Source organism: Odocoileus virginianus, chromosome 5, assembly GCF_023699985.2.
Source record: "Odocoileus virginianus isolate 20LAN1187 ecotype Illinois chromosome 5, Ovbor_1.2, whole genome shotgun sequence".
Classification (NCBI taxonomy): Eukaryota; Metazoa; Chordata; class Mammalia; order Artiodactyla; family Cervidae; genus Odocoileus; species Odocoileus virginianus.
Genome location: NC_069678.1, coordinates 12424985 through 12446296, shown reverse-complemented (window position 1 = coordinate 12446296; position 21312 = coordinate 12424985). Strand labels below are relative to the sequence as shown.

The following is a 21312-nucleotide window of genomic DNA, read 5'->3' as shown; positions in this document are numbered from 1 at the left end:
ACTCTGGTGGTTATTGTCTTAAATACTATATTTTAAGAAGAAAATAGGACAAAAAGAAAAAACTCTCAGTCTGGAGCCTGGAATCTAAATTCTTTTAATAAGCATCCCAGGTGATTCTGAACCAGATGGTCTAGTACCATATCTTGGAAAACATGCTGTGTGCATGCACGCGTGGGCGTGTACACACACGTGTGCTCAGTCGTGTTCAACTCTTTTCGACCCCAAGGGCTGAAGCCCACCAGACTCCTCTGTCCATAGAATTTTCAAAGCAAAAATATTGGAGTGGGTTGCCATTTCCTGTTCCAGGGGGATCTTCCAGACTCAGGGATCAAACCCACCTCTTTTGTCTCTGGCTCTGGCAGGCAGATTCTTTACCACTGTGCCACCTATTGGAGTCTGAGTGTTCACATCATTCATAGTCATCCAGCTTCCAAGAAAATCATGCTGAAGTCATTGGGCCTATTTAATGTGAATCAGTCTTTATTCCGCACTTGTGTGGTGCATTAACAAATTCAACATACAAGATAGCATTACATATTGTAGGTTAGCATTACAGCATTATGCAGTTTCACACAATTCATGTTAGCTTTTTCGATTTTTTTCTTTTTTTTTTAATTTGACACGTTTATTTTATTTTTGAGTTTCATTTTTACAAGAGAAGACACAAGGTAAAGAAAGACGACCACATTGGAGAAGGATCATGGTGAGGGCAATGTCACTATTGTGGCCATAATAAAAGCTTTCCAAGAAAAAGGACTTGCATCGTTCCCTCTCCTGAGCAAGCCGCCCCTGTCCCATGAACCAGGTCTATCTGTTCTCATATCCCGAGCACCGCTCCTAAACATGTACATCTTGGCTGTGCTCCACTTAGATGAACTGAAGGAAGGACTAACTCATAAAGGGACTTTTTGTTATTAAGAAAAGCTCTTGTCTTCCCAAAGGAATCAAGATGTCAGCAGAGAAGGACTGACTCTTGGAAAATCAGAAGTGACCATTCCCTAGCCTGTTCCTGATCATGAGTGCCTTGTGCGAAAGCTAGAATGTGACTCTCTTGTCTTTCCACTGACTCTTAGGAGTAGGCATTCCTCCTCCACCCTTATCAGTTAGCTCTGGGAGGAACAAATATGAAAGCTGAAGTCAGCTAAGAAACTTTGGGATGGCTGAGTCAAGGGCACAATGGATCAGACCTGAGGTAGGAGGGAGGAACCTGGTACTGTCTGCCTCTTTGCCTTTTTCTGAGAAAGACACCGAGGCAGTTCCAAGGCTACAGAACTATGGGTCCTTCTCCTGCCACCTCCACCCACTGCTCAGTAGATGCAAAGAATAAAGCTACAAGGAGATGGGTAAGAGAGGAGTCGGGTGAAGCTGTTTTCCCAGACTTATGTCAGGAGGAGCTACAGAGGCGCACACAGCAGGACAAAGTCCACACTCTCTCCAGGTGTGGCTTTGCATTGTTTCTGGGAAGGAAACAAAAGCGGGTTGCTCAGCAGTTTCTGATCTTTAGACATTAAGGCGATGAAGAGGAACCATTTAAAATTTTTCCTAGTGGGGCTTCAGAATGCTCCTGTCAGATTTACATTAAACTATCTCAAAATGCATTTTTAGAAAACAAAAATTATTTTTGTCTACGTATGATACAGTATTTACATTCCATGAAGTCTTGGATAGAAACCAGTGATGTGAACCCAGCTGATGGTGAGATTGTGAGTCAGATTCTGGGGGCTGAGGGATGACAGGGACAAGAACAGAGAGTAGGCTCTGTGCCTGCTCAGAACTGCTCTGCATTGTCAAGAATCCAGGTTAAAGAAAAAAAAAAGAAGAATGGGGTTGGGGGGTCAGGGAACAGATTGGTTTTAAATACACAAGAGTTATGGAACAGCAGAGGCAATATCACCACTCTCTCCATAGAGACTCAGTTTTTCAACTCTCAGAAGCAAGTCAGATAGTGATGTTCTTGTATGAATGTGAAATTTCTGTCTCTACTAATCTTTCAGGCCTTGGTTCAAGCTGCTGCTTACCTGAGTTCCTCTTCAGGCTGGCAAAAATATCTACTGCCTATCCAGGCTTACTTATCATCCATGAAGTCTCTGCCATCTGAAAAGTCTCAACTCTAGAGACATGGCTGGACTAGGGATAAGGAGACGTGAATTCTAAAAAAGAGGCTGAATCTCTCTCAAGCTCTACTATCCACTGGCAGATGGAGGACTAAGCTCTGTGGTTTCCCCATGCCTTCATTGTACCTTGAGATTCAGGAGCCCTAAAAACTAAGCACTTGGTTTACAGGGAAAAGATGCTCTGAAAAATCCAAGTTATCTTTATTACTAATTTGTCATGTGCTCATTTTACTCATTTAGTTATTTTTAAGGGCCATTATTGAAAAATTTGAGGAGAAAGAATAATTTCTGAAGGTCCTTTTCCTTATGAAGTAAAACTAACCTCACGTAAACTATTTGAGAAGACTCTAAAGCTTCTCAGTGGTCAGCATTTCTGGAAAAACAAAGGCCAGTCTAACCCTTAAAACCACAGTTGATTCCTAACACATCAACCAACAAATGGCTATCCTTCCAAACACAGCTACAAAGGGCGAGGCACTCATCTCATTTTCCTTGTCATCACACCTGCATTTGGGATCAGCTAGATACAGTCAATGGTACTATCCTGTAGCTGAATTTGAAGTCCCAAAGCTCTTTCTAGAGAAATCACCTAGTTTTGTAAACCCAGATTCTACCTAAAAGTCTGATGCCTTTGCGTAATTGATCACATATTAATCAAAGAGAGCTTTTTACCCCTTTCCAGCAGGAGCGCTGACAGCAAACATGCCTCATTTCTCAAATAATACTCCTGCAAACCCTGCCTTATCCATTCCACCTTTGTATCTTCGCCTACTACAGACCTCTGGTCCTTAAGCTCAAAGAGCAGAAATGAAAGCGGTAATAGGGGGAAAAGATGGGGATGATGAAAACATGAGGTTTTACAAGAGCAGAAAGATTCTTCCACAGAGGTGGGGCGTGAGAATAACTCTCCAGAGAAGCCCAATAAAAAGAGACCAATTTCAGGTAATCAGCAAATACAATTCGGCACAAGACACAATTTTCATGGATTAAAATCTGTACCTTGATATTGGCAGTTAGGCTAATTTCTTCAGTTTGTATTAGACATGCAAGTATAAGGTTACATTGTTATATATAGACTTGTAGAGGTCTTTCCCTCTCTTTTTTTCCCCATTTTAAAAAAAAAAAAGGATTTCCGAGTGCCTTGCAAAGGAGAAAAATCATCATTGCTAAGAACTGAACTGCAGCTGTGGTCATGTGGGGTGTTCTCTGTGGGGTCTGTCGTGTAAGAAATTTTCTTCTACAACTAAAATGAGGTTTTGAGTCCGCTCCTCTGGGTCCTCTCTCCCCCCGCCACGTCCCTGCCCAGCCTGGCCCCAGGGCTAGAGGCGAGGAGAAGAGGATTAGTATTCGCTCAGACTGTGCCACTTGGCCACGGGCTTGCGGGGGCTCTCGCACACCTCTCTCCAGTGTTCGGCACCGCTGGTGGTGACACTGTGCGCCCCCAGGATCAGCCTGCCCACCACCTCGTTCTTGGTGGTGCGATCGAAGTCGATGACCAGGAACTCGATGCTGATGTCGGGCAGGAGGTCGGTGGGGATGTCGTAGATGAAAGACTCGTTGAAGACTGGGTTCAAAGTGCACTTCTTCACGTGGGTTTTCTTCTTGGCAATGCGCTTTCTGCCGTAGTAGACGTTCACCTTGACATAAGGATCTGGGGCCCCCAAAGAAAAAAGGGAGACAGGCCTATGACACAGTCCTCTCCTACACAGTGTCAGGGAGGAGGGGCTTCTGCTGTCCATCCCCTTGAGGTTCCCTCTCACCCCGTGTGGTCTTTGGTGGTTGCACACCAAATGTACACTGACTGTGTGCACATCTGCCCGCCTGGACAGGGGGTCAAGGAAACCAGGCAGACGAGGAACAGGAAAGCTGCCTCGAGTCAGGGCCGAAGAAACGCCGTGACACCAAGAAGCATTTTCAGGGGGCAGAGGGACTACCAAAAGCTGCAGGCTTTCTGAGAAGTCTCAGCTGGAGCAAGAGCACAGAGGCTGGCGTGCATACCCCTGTGAATACCTCGCCAAAGGTAGAGACCATTTGCTTACCCAAATACCTCTCTGGTGACATTCATCAGGAAGAGAATGTAGACAGAGAAAGGAACGGGTGGAGGGTGAGAGGTGCCAGGGGTCCTGAAAGGTGGGCGGGGGGAGGCGTCTGGATCACAGGCAAGGGGCGGCGGTGCAGGGAGGGCAGACAGGCAGAGATGGGTTGGAGTAAATAGCTGCTACCTGAGAGGCCGGTGATGTCCATCTTCGGCAGGTGTCTGGCTTTGAGGACCACCACCGTCATTCTCTGCGCCACAGGCTGGTATGACAGAGACACCTGGAGCTCGCCTCTGCTCATGCACTTCTGTGGAGGAGAACCAGAAGGTGAGAAGCCCAGCCGAGGGGGCAGGCCATGCCACAGAGAGTGCGCAGGGCAAAGGAGATGTTCTCCTCACAGTCCTGAGTAAACAGGGGCTTCCTGGTGGTCCTGTGGTTAAGACGCCACACTTCCACTGCAGGGGGGTGTGGGTTCGATCCCTGGTCAGGGAACCAAGATACCGCATGCCACATGGCGTGGCCCAAAATAAAATAAAATAAAAAATCTTATAGTAAATAAAATAATTTGCATGGAGAGGCAGCATAGCACAGACTCTGCAGCCAGACTGGCCTAGATTCAAAACCTGACTCTACTGCTTATCTGTCTGAGCTGGGACAAGGTTGGCCCTACTTAATCTCTCTGTATTTCTGCTTCCTCTTCTGTAAAATGGATATGAAAACAGTAGCAACTTCCCAGGACTAGTAAGAGGATTCAGTAAATTAGTGTGTACCAGAGACACGTACTCTCTCCTGTTCTCTCATTTGGTTCTTGTGATAAACTTTTGAAGGGAGATAGGAAACTCGCATTTGAGTCTTAACTTTGTCATTTACTCACCAGCTGGCCCTGGGCAAGTACCTGGGCTTTCTGGAGCCTGTGGCTCCATTTCACAAGGTGAATATCCACACCTGCTTTGCCTGCCCCAGTGTATGACCTTCAGAGTGTCTTCTCTGGCCGCCCTGGATGCCCATATCTTTGTTTCCCCACCTTGAAATGTTATGTTAGGCTCTATTTTGAGCTTGGAAACAAGACAAAACAAAAAAAAACTCTAGTCCTCCAAGAACATTTTAAATAACATTTGGATACTAATTATATGTCAGGTGCTGGGAATTCAGAGCTAACAGGACTCAGTCACTGTTCCCAAGGATGCAGTAGAAGATTCAGAGATGTAAACAAACATTTTTACTTGTCAGGAGAGTGAGAAGCCCTGGAATTCCCTGGTGGTCCAGTGGTTAGGTCCGGGCTGTCACTATTGAGGGCCTGGGTTCAATCCCTGATCACGGGACTAAGATCCCACAAGCTGCACAGTGAGACCAAAATGAATGCTTCAGTGCTGCTGGGAGTTGCAGGGGAGGTTTTGCCAGCTGACATCAGGGCTGAGCTGCTGGGGGATGAGAAAGAGACACTGAGGCAATGAGCAGAGAGAAGATCCTGCGTGGCAGGGCTGGTCTGGGGCTGAAAGGGAAGGCTATGTTCAGAGAATGGGGAGAGGTGAAAATACCTGATGTTGGAGTGCTGGCAGGAGGGATGGGCCAGGAACCTGGAGAGGTGGGTTAGGTGGGGGTGAAGGGCATGGGGTTCCGGGGGGAGTAAGCTAACCAAACAGCAGAGCCAGCAGCAGCAGCCAGGCGAAGAGGAGGTCTGTAAGCATAGGAGCGACTTCTGTAAGCATGATGTTACTGCTGTTGTTAATATATTAAGCATATTATTCTAGTTAAAGCTGGGGAAGGAACTAAAGACGAAAGTCAGAAAACTTGGTGAAGAGGCTGCTCCCAAAGGCTAGGGAAGAGAGGGTGAGGGCTGGAACCAGGACTGTGGCAGAGGAGATGGACCTGGGATAGGTCTCAGAAAGAACTGTCAGGATTTTCTGGATGGGGGCAGCTAACTGGATATAAATTTAGGGGAGAGGGAAGAGAGGAGCGACTGTTTCTTGTGTTTCTCTCTTAGGAAGTGGGGATGAGGCTGGGATAAAGAAAACACAATGTGGCGGCACAGGAGGAATTTAGGACATAAGTTAAATTTGAGGCAAAAAATTTTGAGACCAAACCATTCCTCCACCATCAAATTTTATTCCTTATACTCTTCCTAGCCCCAAAGGAAGGTCATCAACTCGACTTCTTAGATTGAACAAAAATAGACCAAACTTACCACCAGCCTTACAAATGCCACATACCCACCAAAATGACTTGCTGTGCATTAAGTGCCAGGCAATCTGCTATCAGCTAGGGCTAAAAAGATGCACCCCTACCCTCTAGAAGCTCACAGGCTAGTGAGCAGGCTAGTGCCTGCTCAGGAAAAAACAGCAGTAGTAAATGATTTAATTAGCTCATCAGTGAAAAACAAAGGAAAAACCCTAATAGCTTATGCTTTGATTGATTATAAGTCGTCACCTCAAGGAATGAACTGTGATAATATTTCCACTTGGTTTAAAAAATTTCTTGAGGCTATGTTTCATACCAGGAGCATATGGAAATGTCTTTCATAGGGTACTGAACGTGACTAAACTTTAAACGTAGCCATTAGCTTTTGAAATTGAAGTACAAAAGAAAATAGGCTTTACAGAAAGATAAAGACCATTACAGTATACTAACACATATATATGGAATTTAGAAAGATGGTAACGATAACCCTATATGCAAAACAGAAAAAGAGACTCAGATGTATAGAACAGACTTGTGGACTCTCGGAGAAGGCGAGGGTGGGATGTTTCAAGAGAACAGCATTGAAACATGTGTATTATCTAGGGTGAAACAGATCACCAGCCCAGGTTGGATGCATGAGACAAGTGCTCGGGCCTGGTGCACTGGGAAGACCCAGAGGGATCGGGTGGAGAGGGAGGTGGGAGGGGGGACCGGGATGGGGAATACATGTAAATCCATGGCTAATTCATTTCAATGTATGACAAAAACCACTGCAATGTTGTAAAGTAATTAGCCTCCAACTAATAAAAATAAATGGAAAAAAAAATAGGCTTTAGAAATGATTTTCATGGTTTTCTCTGCTAGATGAAGCCCTACATCTTTTCCTTACCCAAAACGTACTGTCGGCTCTTGACTATGTCCACAGGACACACTCTGAGCCAGTTTAAAATCACAGGCTGGTTGCTCCTGCCAACCAGTATACTCCTGGGTCGCTTCCTTTGACATAAGTCAGAACACAGTCAGAGAATGTGCACTCATTTTTCCTATCTGTCACAGCCCAAAGGCGTCAGGAAAGGAATCCCTCAGGAAAAAGAAAATACCTTCCAAAATGTTCAGAACTAAACTGCTCAACACAGTAGCTGGCAGCTACATGTATCTATTTAAATTTTAATTCATTAAAATTAAGTAAAATTAAAATGTTAATCCCTCAGTCACACTGGCCATATTTCAAGTGCTCAGTGTTCACACGTGGCCAATGGCTATCATGTTAGGTACGTGCAGATATAGAACATTTCCATCATCATAGAGAATTCCAGTGAATAGTGCGGATCTATCTAGAAAGAACTTTTGGATTATTTGGGCCACTGCTCCCCTCCATTTCCATGAATAATGAAATGTTAACTAGTTTTGATATCTACATCTGGGACCATCCTTGAATATTGGTATCTAAATATTAAAAATACAGTCTTTTTTTTTTAATACAACCTTTAAATATAATCTAATTTTATATACAGAAGAAGGCTGGGGAGGGTAAAAAGGAAATTTTGATTTAAAAAATAAAGTTTTATTTGTAAAAATAACATCAATTACAAGATGATACTTAGGTTTTCTGATTATTTAAAACTGTTTTAAAAAAACAAACTGTTTCCTAAATCATCCATTACAGCATAATCACCCTAATCAAAGTCCCGTGTGCCTTCCCTAGTTCTTTGGGAAAGTGGACAACTTCTGGTCACCTTCACAATCCTTTCCTCCCCTAAAATCACTCCTCTGGCAACTGTTCTCCATCTGACCCACCCTCCCCCCTCACCTTTGGCCATTTTACATAGGCAGAATGCCCATCCTCATTCAGCTGCCCCTTTGGGATGCCCAAGTCTGCCGCCACAACACCACCTGAATGCCATTCCATTCTGCATTGAAGGCCAGAGTTTCAAGTCCCCCCTCTCGCCTCCCCTTCTCTTTCCACCTAATTCCCATTCCAAGTGGCATTGTCAATGGCTCTTTCTCAAGGGCTCTTTGTCAAGGGCTGGGAGCGAACTCTGTTTCCCAGCTCCTTCGCCTAGTGAGGTAAAGACCCTGTTGGGGGGCGGGCGAGCAGAGAGACAAGGGGGAGAAAGGGTTTTATCCATGCCTGACAGCGCCGGGAGGCTTTGCTCTCAAGAGTGCAGGATCTTTTCTCAGTCCGTGGAAAAGAGAAACAAGGGCAGTGGTCCTAAAGAAGACGTTAGGCTGAAGGAAATACTTAGGCGAAGGATAAATCTATTTCTTATAATTAGCAGAGCCCCTACGGAATGACTTTTTCTAGCCAGAGCATCTTTGCAAAGAGGAGGACTCATGCATCCTCAATAAACCTTTATAGGGACTAGAAGTTCTCATTGCTACCTCCACATAAATCACAGCCATGAGAAAACAAAAGAAAAAAAAACCTTAACATTCAACCACATCCCTCCTTGTCTTCTCCCCAATACACATACACAGCAACTTCCTTTTTTGGTGTGTATGATTTTATTTTTCTATAGCAAATTTCTTTATTGTTTATGGAAAACTGACATTCCTTATTCTTTCTTTCTTTTCACTCCCTTTTTGACTAGCCTGGATGACCTCCAAGGTCTCTTGTAAATCTGAGATTTTAAGAATCCCCTCATTCCCATGACCACTGTCCCAGGTCATGAACACCAATCTGGCAGTAGAAAGACAGGAAATGGTTTGGGAAACAATGACATGAAGAAATTAGGAGGAGTCTAACAACTCTCTATTATCCACCCTGTAAATCACTTCTTTCCCACTGTCTCTTCTTTAACCCCAGCCCTCTCTCAATCACTTCCCTTCTCCTTGTTGGGGGTGTATTATGGAAATGTAAATTCACTTTTCTTTCTTTCTGAATAAAATACTAGGGGGAAAAAGCTGCCACTAAAGGAAAAAAAAATCCAGTTCCAAAGTCCAACTCAGAGAGTTTGGGAGTTTGGAGTTTATGCTGTAAACTTCTTTCACTAATAGTCAAGTGTTAATTTTTAATGCTTCTTATCTTTCTGTATATTCATAAGAGCTGAGAATGCTCTCATAAAGAGACCCCATTAGCCTTTATGATCCAGCCAAGACGGAGACTGAGACCCAGAGAAGGTAACTGCATACCCAGAATTAGGCAATTAAATGGACAGAATCAAAAATCATGATCAGTCCTGGCTTCTTTCAACTGGATTGCACTGCAATAGCAGAAAGGACAAAAGCTGAATTTTCTGCTAAAGGTCAGGAAGTGCAGTTAGGGGTTGGGGATTGTCTAGAGAAGTGCAATTCTCACCAGTCTCCACCCAGGAAACTTTGATCCCATTACTATAAAGGGATACCATACCCAGATCAGGAAGACTCTTTACAGTGTGAACTCTTCCAAAGCAGCTCTAGCTGATGAGCCAAGGGGAGACCCAGAAAGAGCAGACTATTGGCTACAGTATGGAGGTTTAAGGTGGACATTTGGAGGCTGCACAGCTAGGGAATCAGGGGTACAAATGACTAGGGAGATGACAGCCATGACCCAGGGTGAAACATAGCCCTGCCCACTGGCACTGGTAGGGGAAACAGGCTTAGGAAGCCTGGGAGGCTGCAGGGCTCTGGGTGTCCCGTCTGGGGCCTCATCCAGGGAATGTGTTGCTCAGGATCCCACCCTGGCTTATCCCTTCTGAAGGGAGTTAATAAAGTGGAAAGAAGCTTGGCTGTCGCCAAGAGCCCCTGGCAGTTTAGCAAATGCCATTGTCTGTGCTCCCTGCCCAGTGTCCTGGATTTGAGGCTTGCTTTGTTCCCAGCCCGAATCAGTCCCTTTCCTTGCCAGTGTGCCTTCCCAGCTGCAGCCTGGCACAGAGCCGCCCTCCACACGCCGTGGGCTGAGAGCATGAGTCGTGGGGGGGAGCCCAGCCAGTGGGTGGCTTTACCCAGGCTAGTACTCCAGGGAAGGCTGTGCTGAAAAGAGCCGCCTGGTAGGAGAGCTGAATGAAGGCAGGGGGTAGGGTACTGGAGCTGCTATAATGGGGAGTCAGGAGTCAGGGGAGCGGGCTGGTAGAATCTGGAGGAAAAGAAATGGAGGGAGAAGGGAGGGGATGTAGGGAGATGAAACCGGTCACTGCTGCAGCTTCTGTGCAGGCCTGCTGACTCCAACCTCAGAAGATGCAAGAAGTCCTGCTATGTTGGACTCAGGGGTGTCTCATTGTATCCTGGCAAGGGACCAGTGTTCATGCCCTGACCAAACACCTCTAATATTCTCTAAAGTGTTCAGACTTCTCCTGGCCCTTGTGAGCTGAGCGTGCCACGTGGCAACAGTGGTTCTCTGGGCAGTGGCATGACTGGGCTGGCTCCAGTGGGGCAGGCAGAGATGGTGCAGGCAGCAGAGATGGTGAGAGCACAGCGCCGGGGGAAGGGCTCCTTGCCTCCCCTCCTCAGCCTGGCACAGCACAGCGCCCTGCAGCAACGGCCAAACCTGCTTCCCAGGAGCTCACTGCCCGCTCAGTCCTGCTGGCCTGGAAGCCTCCGTACCTTCCTGAGCCTCCTGCCTCCCCACTGAGTCCAGCATGGGTTTGCAGCCGGAGAAGGCAGTAACAGAGAAGTAAGGTGCCTGCAGGCAGGGCTCTTTCTGGAAAACGTGCAGGTGTTTTTAGTGACCCTGATATCCTTTCCAAACCTCCTACCATCTTCTCCACTGATCTAGCCTTCCTTGTCTTCCTTTACTTTATCAAAACAAAATGTAAATATCTTAAAAAAAAAAAAAGTAAATATCTACACATCACATATCTCTCCCAGGGATCAAACTTTAATAATTATAATCCTGGTTAATATTTATGAGAGTTTACTATGGGCTAGGGACTATGCAAATGCATCATTTTAGTTCCTTATAAGAAACAGAGACTTAGAGAATTTAGGCAGCTTGCCCAAGGTCACTTAGCTGGTAGAATTTAGATTCAAACTCAGGTCTGACTTCAAAGTCCCTGCTGTGCTATGCTTAGTCTCTCAGTTGTGTCCGACTCTTTGTGACTCCACGGACTGTAGCCTGCCAGGCTCCTTTGTCCATAGGATTCTCTAGGCAAGGATACTGGAGTGGGTTGCTCTGCCTTCCTCCAGAGGATCTTCCCAACCCAGGGATCGAACACAGGTCACCCACACTGCAGGTGGATTCTTTACCATCTGAGCCACCAGGGAAGCCCAAGAATACTGGAGTGGGTAGCCTGTCCCTTCTCCAGGGGAACTTCTCAACCCAAAAATTGTACCGGGGTCTCCTGCATTGCAGGCAGATTCTTTACCAGCTGAGCTACCAGGGAAGCCCCAAAGTCCTTGCTATCAATTCCTTATGTTAAATCCTGAAAAAGGAATGAAACTCTTAAGTGTAAAATTTTAACAACCTCTTTCATAGCACACTCACTATATGATAAATGCCAAGATTTCTTTTTTGTCTTTCTCCTCCACTAAGTAAAAGCTACACTAAGGCAATAAGATGCCAGGTATATTATTCCATTTGATCCTCATAACCCATAAGGAAGGCAATATTATCAGTTCCATTTTACAGATGGGGAAATAGAAGTTGAGAAGAGTTAAGTAACTCACTTACATCATACCCCTGGAAAGTGGTGAGCTGGAAGGTGAAGCTAGGCAGTCAGATAAGAGCCCTCCTGCCAAACCGCAGAACTGCACTGCCTCCCCAATTGAGAATGAAACGAATGAACTAGTGTGGCTGGGAGCACAATTCTTGCATCCCTGAGAGAATTCAAGAACCAATGCGAGCCCAGTGGAGAGAAGGCAGGATGGAGGGCTCTCATGCCCCTCTTAATGCAAACAGGAATGAGAGGAGGAACGGGGAGAGAAGTATCTGTGGCAAAGGTTTCAGCCCGAGTAACGGGCCTGAAAGGTAAAGCAGCTGTATGCTATGAATGCTAAGTTGTTTCAGTCATGTCCGACTCTTTGCGACTCCATGGCCTGGGACCCACCAGGCTCCTCTGTCCATGGGATTTTCTAGGCAAGAATACTGGAGTGGGTAGCCATTTCCTCCTCCAGGGGCTCTTCCTGACCCAGGGATCGAACCCGTGTCTCCTACATCTCCTGCACTGGTAGGTGGGTTCTTTACCACTAGCAATACCAGGGAAAGCCAAAGCAGTTGATGAAGTTGCATTTATAAAATGGTTGTTAAAAGTCACACAGATGCAAGCTTACTTATATCTCTAGGTTTGGGCTGGGAAGGGGAAGCCGAGGGAAAAATTACTGAACTACTTCCATAGTTTCTCAGTTGTAAGGAATAAGTTCACAAGAGGAAGATCACACATTTTGGAGAAGAAATTGGCTCCCATTTGCCTGAAATGATGAGGTCTAGGACTGGAGGGTCAGCCTGCTCTAAGCAAGCTGGATGCAGCATCAGGATGTCAACCACTAAGAGCAATTTCAGAAGGCGTTCGCCCTTTTCTGTTCAGGAAGTTGCTTCTTGGAGGAGGCCTCACCTGCCAGGCTCTCTGTCTGACCACTGTTTGACCACTGCTCAGTCTTGACATCCAAGAGCTTCCTCTCTACAGCCGCTCCTTGCCATCCAGCCCACTTCCCCCTCCCATTCACCCCTTCTCTCCCCCGACCTACCATTCCTCCCCAACAACTCTTCCTCCTCACCTGGATGTTCCTTTTGATGATGTCCCTGGTCAGCTGTACCTTGCCCGTGCTGGGGTCCACCCCTGCCAGCGGCACCATGACCTCCCCAATGACGTCATCCCGGGAGAAGCGGTCAAAGCTGAGGACCAGGAAGTGCAGGACCAGGTCTTGCAGCTGGCTGTATGGGATGCCATAGAAGGTGAAGGTCTCATCAAACACGGGGTCCAAGGTCTTCCGCAGCACCCTGGTCTTCACCCGATGCCGTTTGTCGGGAAGGATGGTCATTTTGATGTAGGGGTCAGAGCCCTGGGTCTGGTCATCCATCACGGGCAGCCCATGAGCCTCCTGGATTGTCACCACCAGGGCTTTTTTGGGGAAGTTATAGTCCACTGAGAAGGTGAGGGATCCGAGCATGACATCCTCCTCTGGAGAGGATGGAGAAGTGGTTTTGCTCTCCCCGGGGGTCAGGCTTGCAATGGGGCTCCTCAGTTCTTCCCCATAGTCCACTTTGATGGGTAATTGGTCTACACAAGATCCGGAGCTAGGCCCCTTAGGGCTCTTGTCTTGGCCCAGCAGGCCAGCCTCTGCTGCATCTACCAGCAGGTTCCCACGTCCACCTTCCCTCCCGGGGCCATCTTTGTCTCTCCGCACTTTGATGATTTTCTTCTTGTTGCTGAGGGTTTCTGGGTATATGCTGATGCCTTTGAGCATGTGAATGAACTTGTATGGTGGGTTCTTGTGCTTCTTCTCTGCCTGCTGGTGGCAGCATGTCCAGACAAAGACGGTCACGGAGACACACACCACCAGCACAGAGGCCCCGATAAGGCCAGCGACCACCGGTGACACATCTGAAAGTGGAGACCAGAGATGTGTCAAGCCGGGAGAACCTCTGCCAGAGCACCCCTGCATAGTGCCTCTGGCTGGAGCCAAGCTAATCTGCAACCTACCCTTCTTCAAAGCAAAACTTGCTCATCTAGGCTTACGAACTTCTCCCCTCTCTTAGAGATGCCCTCACCAATCCCTCCAACCCATCCATGGCTCTTTCTTTCCACCAACCTGGATGAAATACTTATCTTCTCTAGAAAGCCTCCCCTGCAGTGCCCCACCCGACTGCCTGTTCTTTTTTGGGCCTTGCCTCTGCACTTATGGACTTGGTTTGTTCATATTGATTTGTGTTTCACATAAAGTGGCCCTGTGAGTGTTATAGGTCACCCTTCTACATAGGAACCATTCACCTCAACTGTTCCATAAGGGCATGAGCTGTGTCTGGTTTCAGGAGGATATTCCACAGCATCCAGCACAGGGTTTGCCACAGTGGGTTTGTGTGGATAGGTAGGGTGGGAGGATGTGGAATTGACTTTGGATGGTTTTGGTACGGTGCCCAAGGGTGATAAAAGTGGGTGAGTGGTAAGAAGCAGAACTGTGGGCCTAAGTCCTTATTTGAAATACGTTCCAAATTTCAGCTCCCAGGTATTTAAAATACTTGTATTTTAATGTAAAATACAAATATTTAAAAATAAAACACAAGTATTTTAAATAGGAAGAAATAGGGACCATGGAACATGTCAGAACTTGTCACCTTCTTAGTAAGGTCTTCTCTGACCAACCTATTTAAAAATGAAACCTTTTCCACCCTTGAGACCTACCCTTTTGGCCCCGCTTAATTTTCTTTATATGACATGACATAAGTTCTCTCTTTCACAAACACACACACACACACATATATACACAAGAATATATACAAACACTCACATATAGTTGTATTAGTTATTGTCTATCTTCACTAGAACGTAAGTTTCCTAAGGACAGGGATCTTGTCTGCTTGTGTGCTGTGCTGAGTCACTCAGCCATGTCCAACACTTTGTGACCCCACTGACTATAACCCACCAGGCTTCTCTGTCCATGGAACTCTCCAGGCAAGAATACTGGAGTGGGTTCCCCTGCCCTTCTCCGAGGCATCTTCCCAATCTTCTGGGGTTGAACCCAGTCTTCTGAATTGCAGGTGGATTCTTTACCTTTTGAGCCACCAGGGGAGCCTTTTGTTCGTTTCGTTCCTTTCTATATCCCAAGCACTAAAACACCTAGGAGGTACTTAATATTTGTTAGGTAAACAAATAACTAAGGAGAAAGAGGCTTTTTTCCTTCCCTTCTCTAGTCTTGTCTTTTCCTGCACAAATTGGGCCCCCGACTTAGATAATTAGGTTTGGGGATTTCTTCTCCCTTAAATGCACTGAAGCTAAATTGGGTTTAGGCCTTAAAGATCTAGATAAGGCCTATAGTTATCCATACTACACATTAGGGTAAGTCTCAAGTAGGGCAGGAGGAACTAAGGAAATAAATGTGATTGTTGCATATTCTAGATTTTTCCTAGAACGTCCTTCTATCAGGCATATGCCTGGCCTGCTGCCTTACTCACTGCAGGCTTTTGTCCAAACCTCATTTTATCAGAAAACATTTCCTGTCTGTTCCAAGTAAGATAGTATCCCCACTACTCTGATTTATTTCTCTTTGTAGCACTTATTACCTCTGGCATATATTTACTTGTCAGTCTTCTCTTACTAGGTAATTTAATAAGAATAGTGACTGGCTGTTTTGCTCACTGCTACAGTTCCAGGTCCTAGAACCACGTGGTACATAGTAAGTGTTCAGTGAACAAATGAGTTTGTGAATTCAAAACAGCTTCCACTTTAGGAGTCTGGGATTAACAGATAACAAACTACTATTTAAAAAGTAGATAAACAGCAGGGTTCTACTGTATAGCACAGGAAACTATGTTCAATATCCTGTAATAAACCATAATGAAAAAGAATATATACACACACACACATATATGTAATTAAATTATTTCTGTACATAAGAAACTAATACACCATTATAAATCAATGATACCTCAATAAAAAAATAAAAAAAAAAACCCTAGTTTCCACAGATTGGAGAAAGAGGATGAGGTCAATATGACTACATATAACAGGGATAAATGTAAAATTCTATTTAGCCTTCAAAACCTATTATAGGAAATAGGAGACCTTACTTGATAAATCTGAGTAGAAACAACTTAGTGGTTTAAGTGATAACAAGCTTGGAGTATACCTAGGCTGACATACTATCAGTGCAATGTTTAGATAACAGAGGGGCAGTAAAATTTCATCTGCTCTGCTCATGACACATATGAAGTGCTCTATCTATTTCTGACAAGAATAAAAATTGCTGTTTTTGTGTGCCAGTATGATACCCCTGCCAGACACTGTGTTAGAGCTTCCTCAATCTGACTCAAATAACTCACTGAATAGGTCCCATTAATAGCCCAGTTTTACAACTGAGGAAGCTGGGGATTCAAATCTACCCTAGACCACATAGAAGCAAATGACAGTGATGAGATTTAAACCCTGGTTTATCTGACACCAGAATGTCTCTACATTATGGATAAGCAGGATAGAAGAGGACCTAGAAACCATATTAAATGAGGAGAAACTTAAGGAATTGAAGCTGAAGGGTCTGGGAATAACAACTTTCTTTAATTACTTAAGGTACTTTGCTGGAAGAAGGTCTGATCTGATTTTACTTTGGAGGGCAGGTCTGATAACAATGCATACAGGCTACAAGAAGACAGATAAATGGAAAGAACTGAATTATTGTTAGAATTGCTTCTCGATGGCCCAGATTGTTTCCAGAGGCAATGACTCTCTGAAGATTTTCAGAGACTGGATCACCTTGGTCAGATATATTCTAAAAGGAATTTTCTTAACAAGGATTGGAATCAACATCTCTGAAATTCTCTCTGCCTCAAATATTCAAAGTTCTATGAATGTTGGGACCAGATAAGAAAAGAAGTGGTTACATTTTGAAATAATATCAATGACTAAATCCATTTAACAAAAAGTATATCAAGGTGACTGTGTCCATGGCCATACTGAATAATAATAGCATTTATTTTCAGAATATCAGGTGAAATAAAAACTGTTAGGCAGAGGTTTCACATAATGGGAGCAGCCTTGACTGTAAGCTCCTTAAGAGCAGGCAGAAATTACAGTCTATTTAGCTTTGAATCCCCGAGTCTCTTGCATCTAACAGGAGCTCAGTAAATATTTGCTTGAACAATTGACTGGGTTCAACTGTAAATCAGAATGGGCACAATCTGAAAAATTGGCTCTCCATTCACCTATGAGAGACTTTCCTGAAAACTGTTTGCTACTGATTCATAACACTGAATATTATCTCTACAAGAAGAGAAAAGCAAGAAACTACCAGGACAAGTATATTTTTGAGAATGATTTGAAAAGTAGTCTAAAGGTCAGGGTTGAGAGACATCTGAGTAGTTCTTTTGGCTCTACCATAAATTTACTCTATGATCTTGAGAGATCCCACTGCTGCTTACTATGCCTCAACTTTTACTGCTAGAAAGCAGTGGATCAGTAAAAGAGAAGATGAAGGATGCTTATCTTTCAGGAGGGTAGAGAAGGAAAAAGAGACAGACAGATGAATGGTTAGATAGCATCACCGACCCAATGGACATGAATCTGAGCAAACTCCAGGAGATAGCAAAGGACAAGGAAGCCTGGCATGCTACAGTCCATGGGGTCACAAAGAGTTGGACATGACTGAGCGACTGAGAAACAGCACAATGCCTCCACCTTGTTTCCCACCTTCGCTCTACTTTCTTCTTCATTTTAGCATCTGTTAATCCCTACGCCTCTCCCCTACACCCAAGGCAGTAAACTAGAAAAATCAGAGATGTTGAAACTCAGGACCCTCTGTCTAGTTTTAGTCAAAAGCTTAGTGGGAAAAGTAAGTTAGAACTAAAAGCTGAAGTGAGTGTTTTCAAGTAGTTGTAAATTGCAGTGACCTATGCTGCTTGCTCCTTTTGTCCTCCGAGGTCAAAGATAACTAATTGAGTGTCGGCTTGGAGTAGCTCACAAGGGCTATGGAGTTTGAAATGAAGTACTTTATGAGATGTGAAAAAAGTCAGAAGTTTTACAGGGAGTTCTCGGCGGAGACCTTCCATATGGATCTGACGATCTATAAGACACATCTGGGTTTGTCCAGCTCTCTCAGTCTCTGACCAGACATGCTTATTGACACTTCCTTTGCAAAAATAGCCTTTCCTGGTCAAGTAGGCCAGCGTGACACAGTGAAATAAGAATGAGTTTTGCCATCAATTGGAAATTGGTTTAAATCCTAACACTAGCCCAACTAGTTTGACTTTATCTCCCTTAGCCTTGGTCTCCTCATCTAGCAAATATATATATATATTTCTATACATATAAAATAATGAATACACTAGAGGGTACTTATAAGTCTTTTAGTATGTAAAAGACTGATATAATTTCTTTTCTTTTGTCCACTAATATTTCCTCTAAATGACATCACTATATTATGCTCTACAACAACTGGTTGTAGACAACTGATTTTCAAGGAATCTGGAACTGCAATTACAGAAAAGAATATAATGGAAAGGAGGCATAAGAAGAAAAATAAAGAGCAAGAAGAAAATCATGGAGTACTCATGTGATCGGAAAAGGGACATCAATTTTGGAAATTTAGGACTCAAATAATAAAAATGCAGAAGATGAAGTGGAAGAAAAATATAAACAAGATTTATCCTTGGGGAATCAGTGTGAACCAGTAGTAAATGGATGTGATCTGTTGTCTGTATACTTTCTCTGATCTGATGTCTTCTTCCTGACATTGAAGGGATAGAGCAGGCTGGGTTCTGTTAATTTCCATAAACCTTCTAGTAGGGACTGAGAAAGGCCATTTCCTAGTTGGATGTGACCCCACCCTAAACACTGGAGTCTGGATGCTCAGACCTTCTGGATTGTCTGGGACATAGAATCTCTTAAGGGAAATGAAGGAACCCAAGGCTGACAGCAACTCTCACCCACTTCTCCCATCCAAACTAGGATAGGATTTAGGCAGAAGCAGGGCAATTCATTTTTCTTTGGGGGCCAGGAAAACAGTACAGGAAGTTTGCTATCTCAGCACATTTTGCAGGAATCCCCAGAGGAAAAACTTGCATCTCGAGCTTTTCTTTCCCATCGGCTTCCCTATTTTCCACCCCACTCTCTGCTCCAGGGAGTGTAACTGATCTTGGAGCCCGTAGGGTTGGGTCTGGGACCAGCCGCTCCGAGATGACGTAATGCTTTCTCTGGTACACAAAGCGGCCTCCCCCGGGCTCGGCCTTTTGCGCCCCTCCCCCTCCGGCCCGGATCGGGCCCCCGCCAGCACCAGCGCGGCTGAGTCCCCCTTTTTGAAAAGCCAGCCCAGGGAAACAGGGAACAAAGGCCTGAGAAGAAGAGCCTAGGCGCTGCCAGGAGGCCCAGAAATAGACATCACGTCATCCCCCAGCCCAGCAGCGCCAAGCGCCATTTGGTAGCATCGGACGGACCCCACCATTACGATGCAGAACAGACATGGCAGGGCTCACGTTTCCTCCCAGCCCCAGCATCCAGCTGACCGGCCTCAGGAGTGGCTTCCTTTTTGCTCTCCACCCCCGCACCCCTCTTTCCCCAGAGGCCGCCGCCTCCCCTGGCTGCCTGCCACACAGCCCACAGTCTCCAAGCTGCCATCTTGATGCCCCATCCCCCTTGCCACCTCCCTCCCCCGCAGCCCTGAGGAGTGGGAGGGGGAGGAAGGGGCACCGCCCTGCGTGCCCCAAGGGGGAGGGCTCGGCCTGCCTCACCTCTCCTCCCCGCGAAGGAGGGACTCACGTCCTTCGCAGGCTCTCTGTTTCCCACCTCCAGCGGCACTGACAGTGCACCATCCAAGGTTTTCGCATCCTGAACGTCCCCACCCTTGGTGTGACTCCGGCCTTCTCAGGTCCTGCAGCCCATGGCTCAGGTTCGGACGCTGTCCACTGCCCGCGGTACCACCACCGTAGGCCCGATTCTGCCCACCCACCACAGGCCCGATTCTAGAGGGACTGGCACTTGAAGGCCTTGATCTGGGCTTCACGCTCTGCCCAGCCGCTGAGCTCCCTTGGCTTGGCAACGGTTTCACCTACCCCAGGCTTAGTTTGCCAGATTTCTACTTACCAAAGCTAGGTCGGATGTTGGTGATCTCAGCCATGTCGTAATCAGAGGCTATTGCTATAAATGCTTTTGCAATGGTCAGACAAGTCTGGGACCTCCGGTAAGTACCGGAGGCCGCCTCTGCAGAGAGCTAGGTCAGGGGAGGGGGAAGGTATCTGGTGTATGCCTCCTGCGACGGTCTGGTCCCTGGTTGACAGCTGCGGTCGCCTCTTAAGATGCTCCAGGGATGCTCTGAGCTAAGGATGCAGGTGCAGCCAGACTGGTCCTGATGCGAGGTAGGCCCCGCCTTCCTCCGAACGGCCCTCGGCAGAAGACTCCGCCTCTGTCCGAAAAGTTCCGGAAGGCAAGCCCCGCCCCTTTCCGGAAGATCCCTGGGAGGGGACAGCTCCCGCTGCCAAATTTTCAAGAGAATGAGACCCCGCCTACTGATGGGCTTGTGGGTCTGTAAAGCGAAAACCCCGATGCCTGACTAAGGAGAAGTTGTATGAGATCCTTTAGATCTTGTGATTCCGATTGCTCAGGCTTAATATAGCAGCAGAATGTTCTGGGCGACAGGGAGGTAGGATTTTGAAAAAATAAAATTATATATTGCCTGCTTTTCAGTATCAATTACCATTATTGTTTTGCATTTATGAGACCACTAAATATTATTATGGAAACTTTCTTAAACTTCAGAAGCTCTGATTGAAGACCAAACCTGGTGACGGTTGCACAACCCTGAAAGTTTACTGAAAATAATTGAATTGTATCAGTAAAACCTCTTTGGTGGCTCAGACGGTAAAGAATCTGCCTGCAACGCTGGAGACCCAGGGAAGAGCTGACTCATTGGAAAAGACCCTGATGCTGTTAAAGATTAAGGGCAAGAGGAGAAGGGGGCGACAGAGGATGAGATAGTTGATGGCATCACTGTCTCACTGGACATGAGTTTGAGCAAACTCAGGAAGATAGGGAAGGACAGAGAAGCCTGGCGTGCTGCAGTTCATGGGGTCGCAAAGAGTCGGACACGACTTAGCAACTGAAGAACAACAATAAGTAGGAGGGATTCTGTGATGTGTAAATTGAAGCTTTTTTTCTTTTAAAAACTAATGAAGGTTGCCAATAATTAATCGGTGTTGGATATTTCTCTTCTAAAAGCTTCAAATGCATAGAACAGCTTAGATGAGAGAGAGATAGCAAACCAACAGGTCTGTGTATTGTGTAGGTTCAAAAAGCAGGACACAAATGAAAAGCCAAGCTTCTAGAGATATCTTTGGAATGGAAGAGTTAGTGTGATTCACATTAGAGTCACACTGCTGGCGGTTATCTCCATGATTACATCAACTTCACCATTTTGAGCTGTGGATCCTT

General features: G+C 45.7%; 1 protein-coding gene across 2 annotated transcripts; it reads right to left on the bottom strand.

The window, feature by feature from the left end:
- Positions 1-457: 457 nt before the first annotated feature.
- On the bottom strand, positions 458-20264 carry SYT11 (synaptotagmin 11). Of its 2 annotated transcripts, none has more exons than XM_070467491.1 (4): positions 19969-20264; positions 12959-13785; positions 4337-4457; positions 458-3765 (listed from the first exon to the last, which is right to left on the bottom strand). In XM_070467491.1, the coding sequence occupies exons 1-4, from the start codon at positions 20000-20002 to the stop codon at positions 3455-3457; spliced, it is 1293 nt and encodes a 430-aa protein (XP_070323592.1). In that variant the 5' UTR covers positions 20003-20264; the 3' UTR covers positions 458-3454. The 2 variants fall into 2 exon arrangements, with proteins under 2 accessions (XP_070323592.1, XP_020768157.2); XM_020912498.2 differs by having other exon boundaries at positions 4334-4457; positions 19969-20263.
- Between the last annotated feature and the right edge of the window lie 1048 nt (positions 20265-21312).

What these genes read in the sequence shown, in the direction of transcription:
- SYT11 (XM_020912498.2), bottom strand. Translation starts at nt 20,002, where the DNA reads ATGGCTGAGATCACCAACATCCGACCTAGCTTTG. An exon ending in TCATCAAAAGGAACATCCAG is followed by an intron (nt 4,458 to 12,958) that starts GTGAGGAGGAAG and finishes TCTCCTCCACAG; the next exon opens with AAGTGCATGAGCAGAGGCGA. An exon ending in CATCACCGGCCTCTCAGGTA is followed by an intron (nt 3,766 to 4,333) that starts GCAGCTATTTAC and finishes TGGGGGCCCCAG; the next exon opens with ATCCTTATGTCAAGGTGAAC.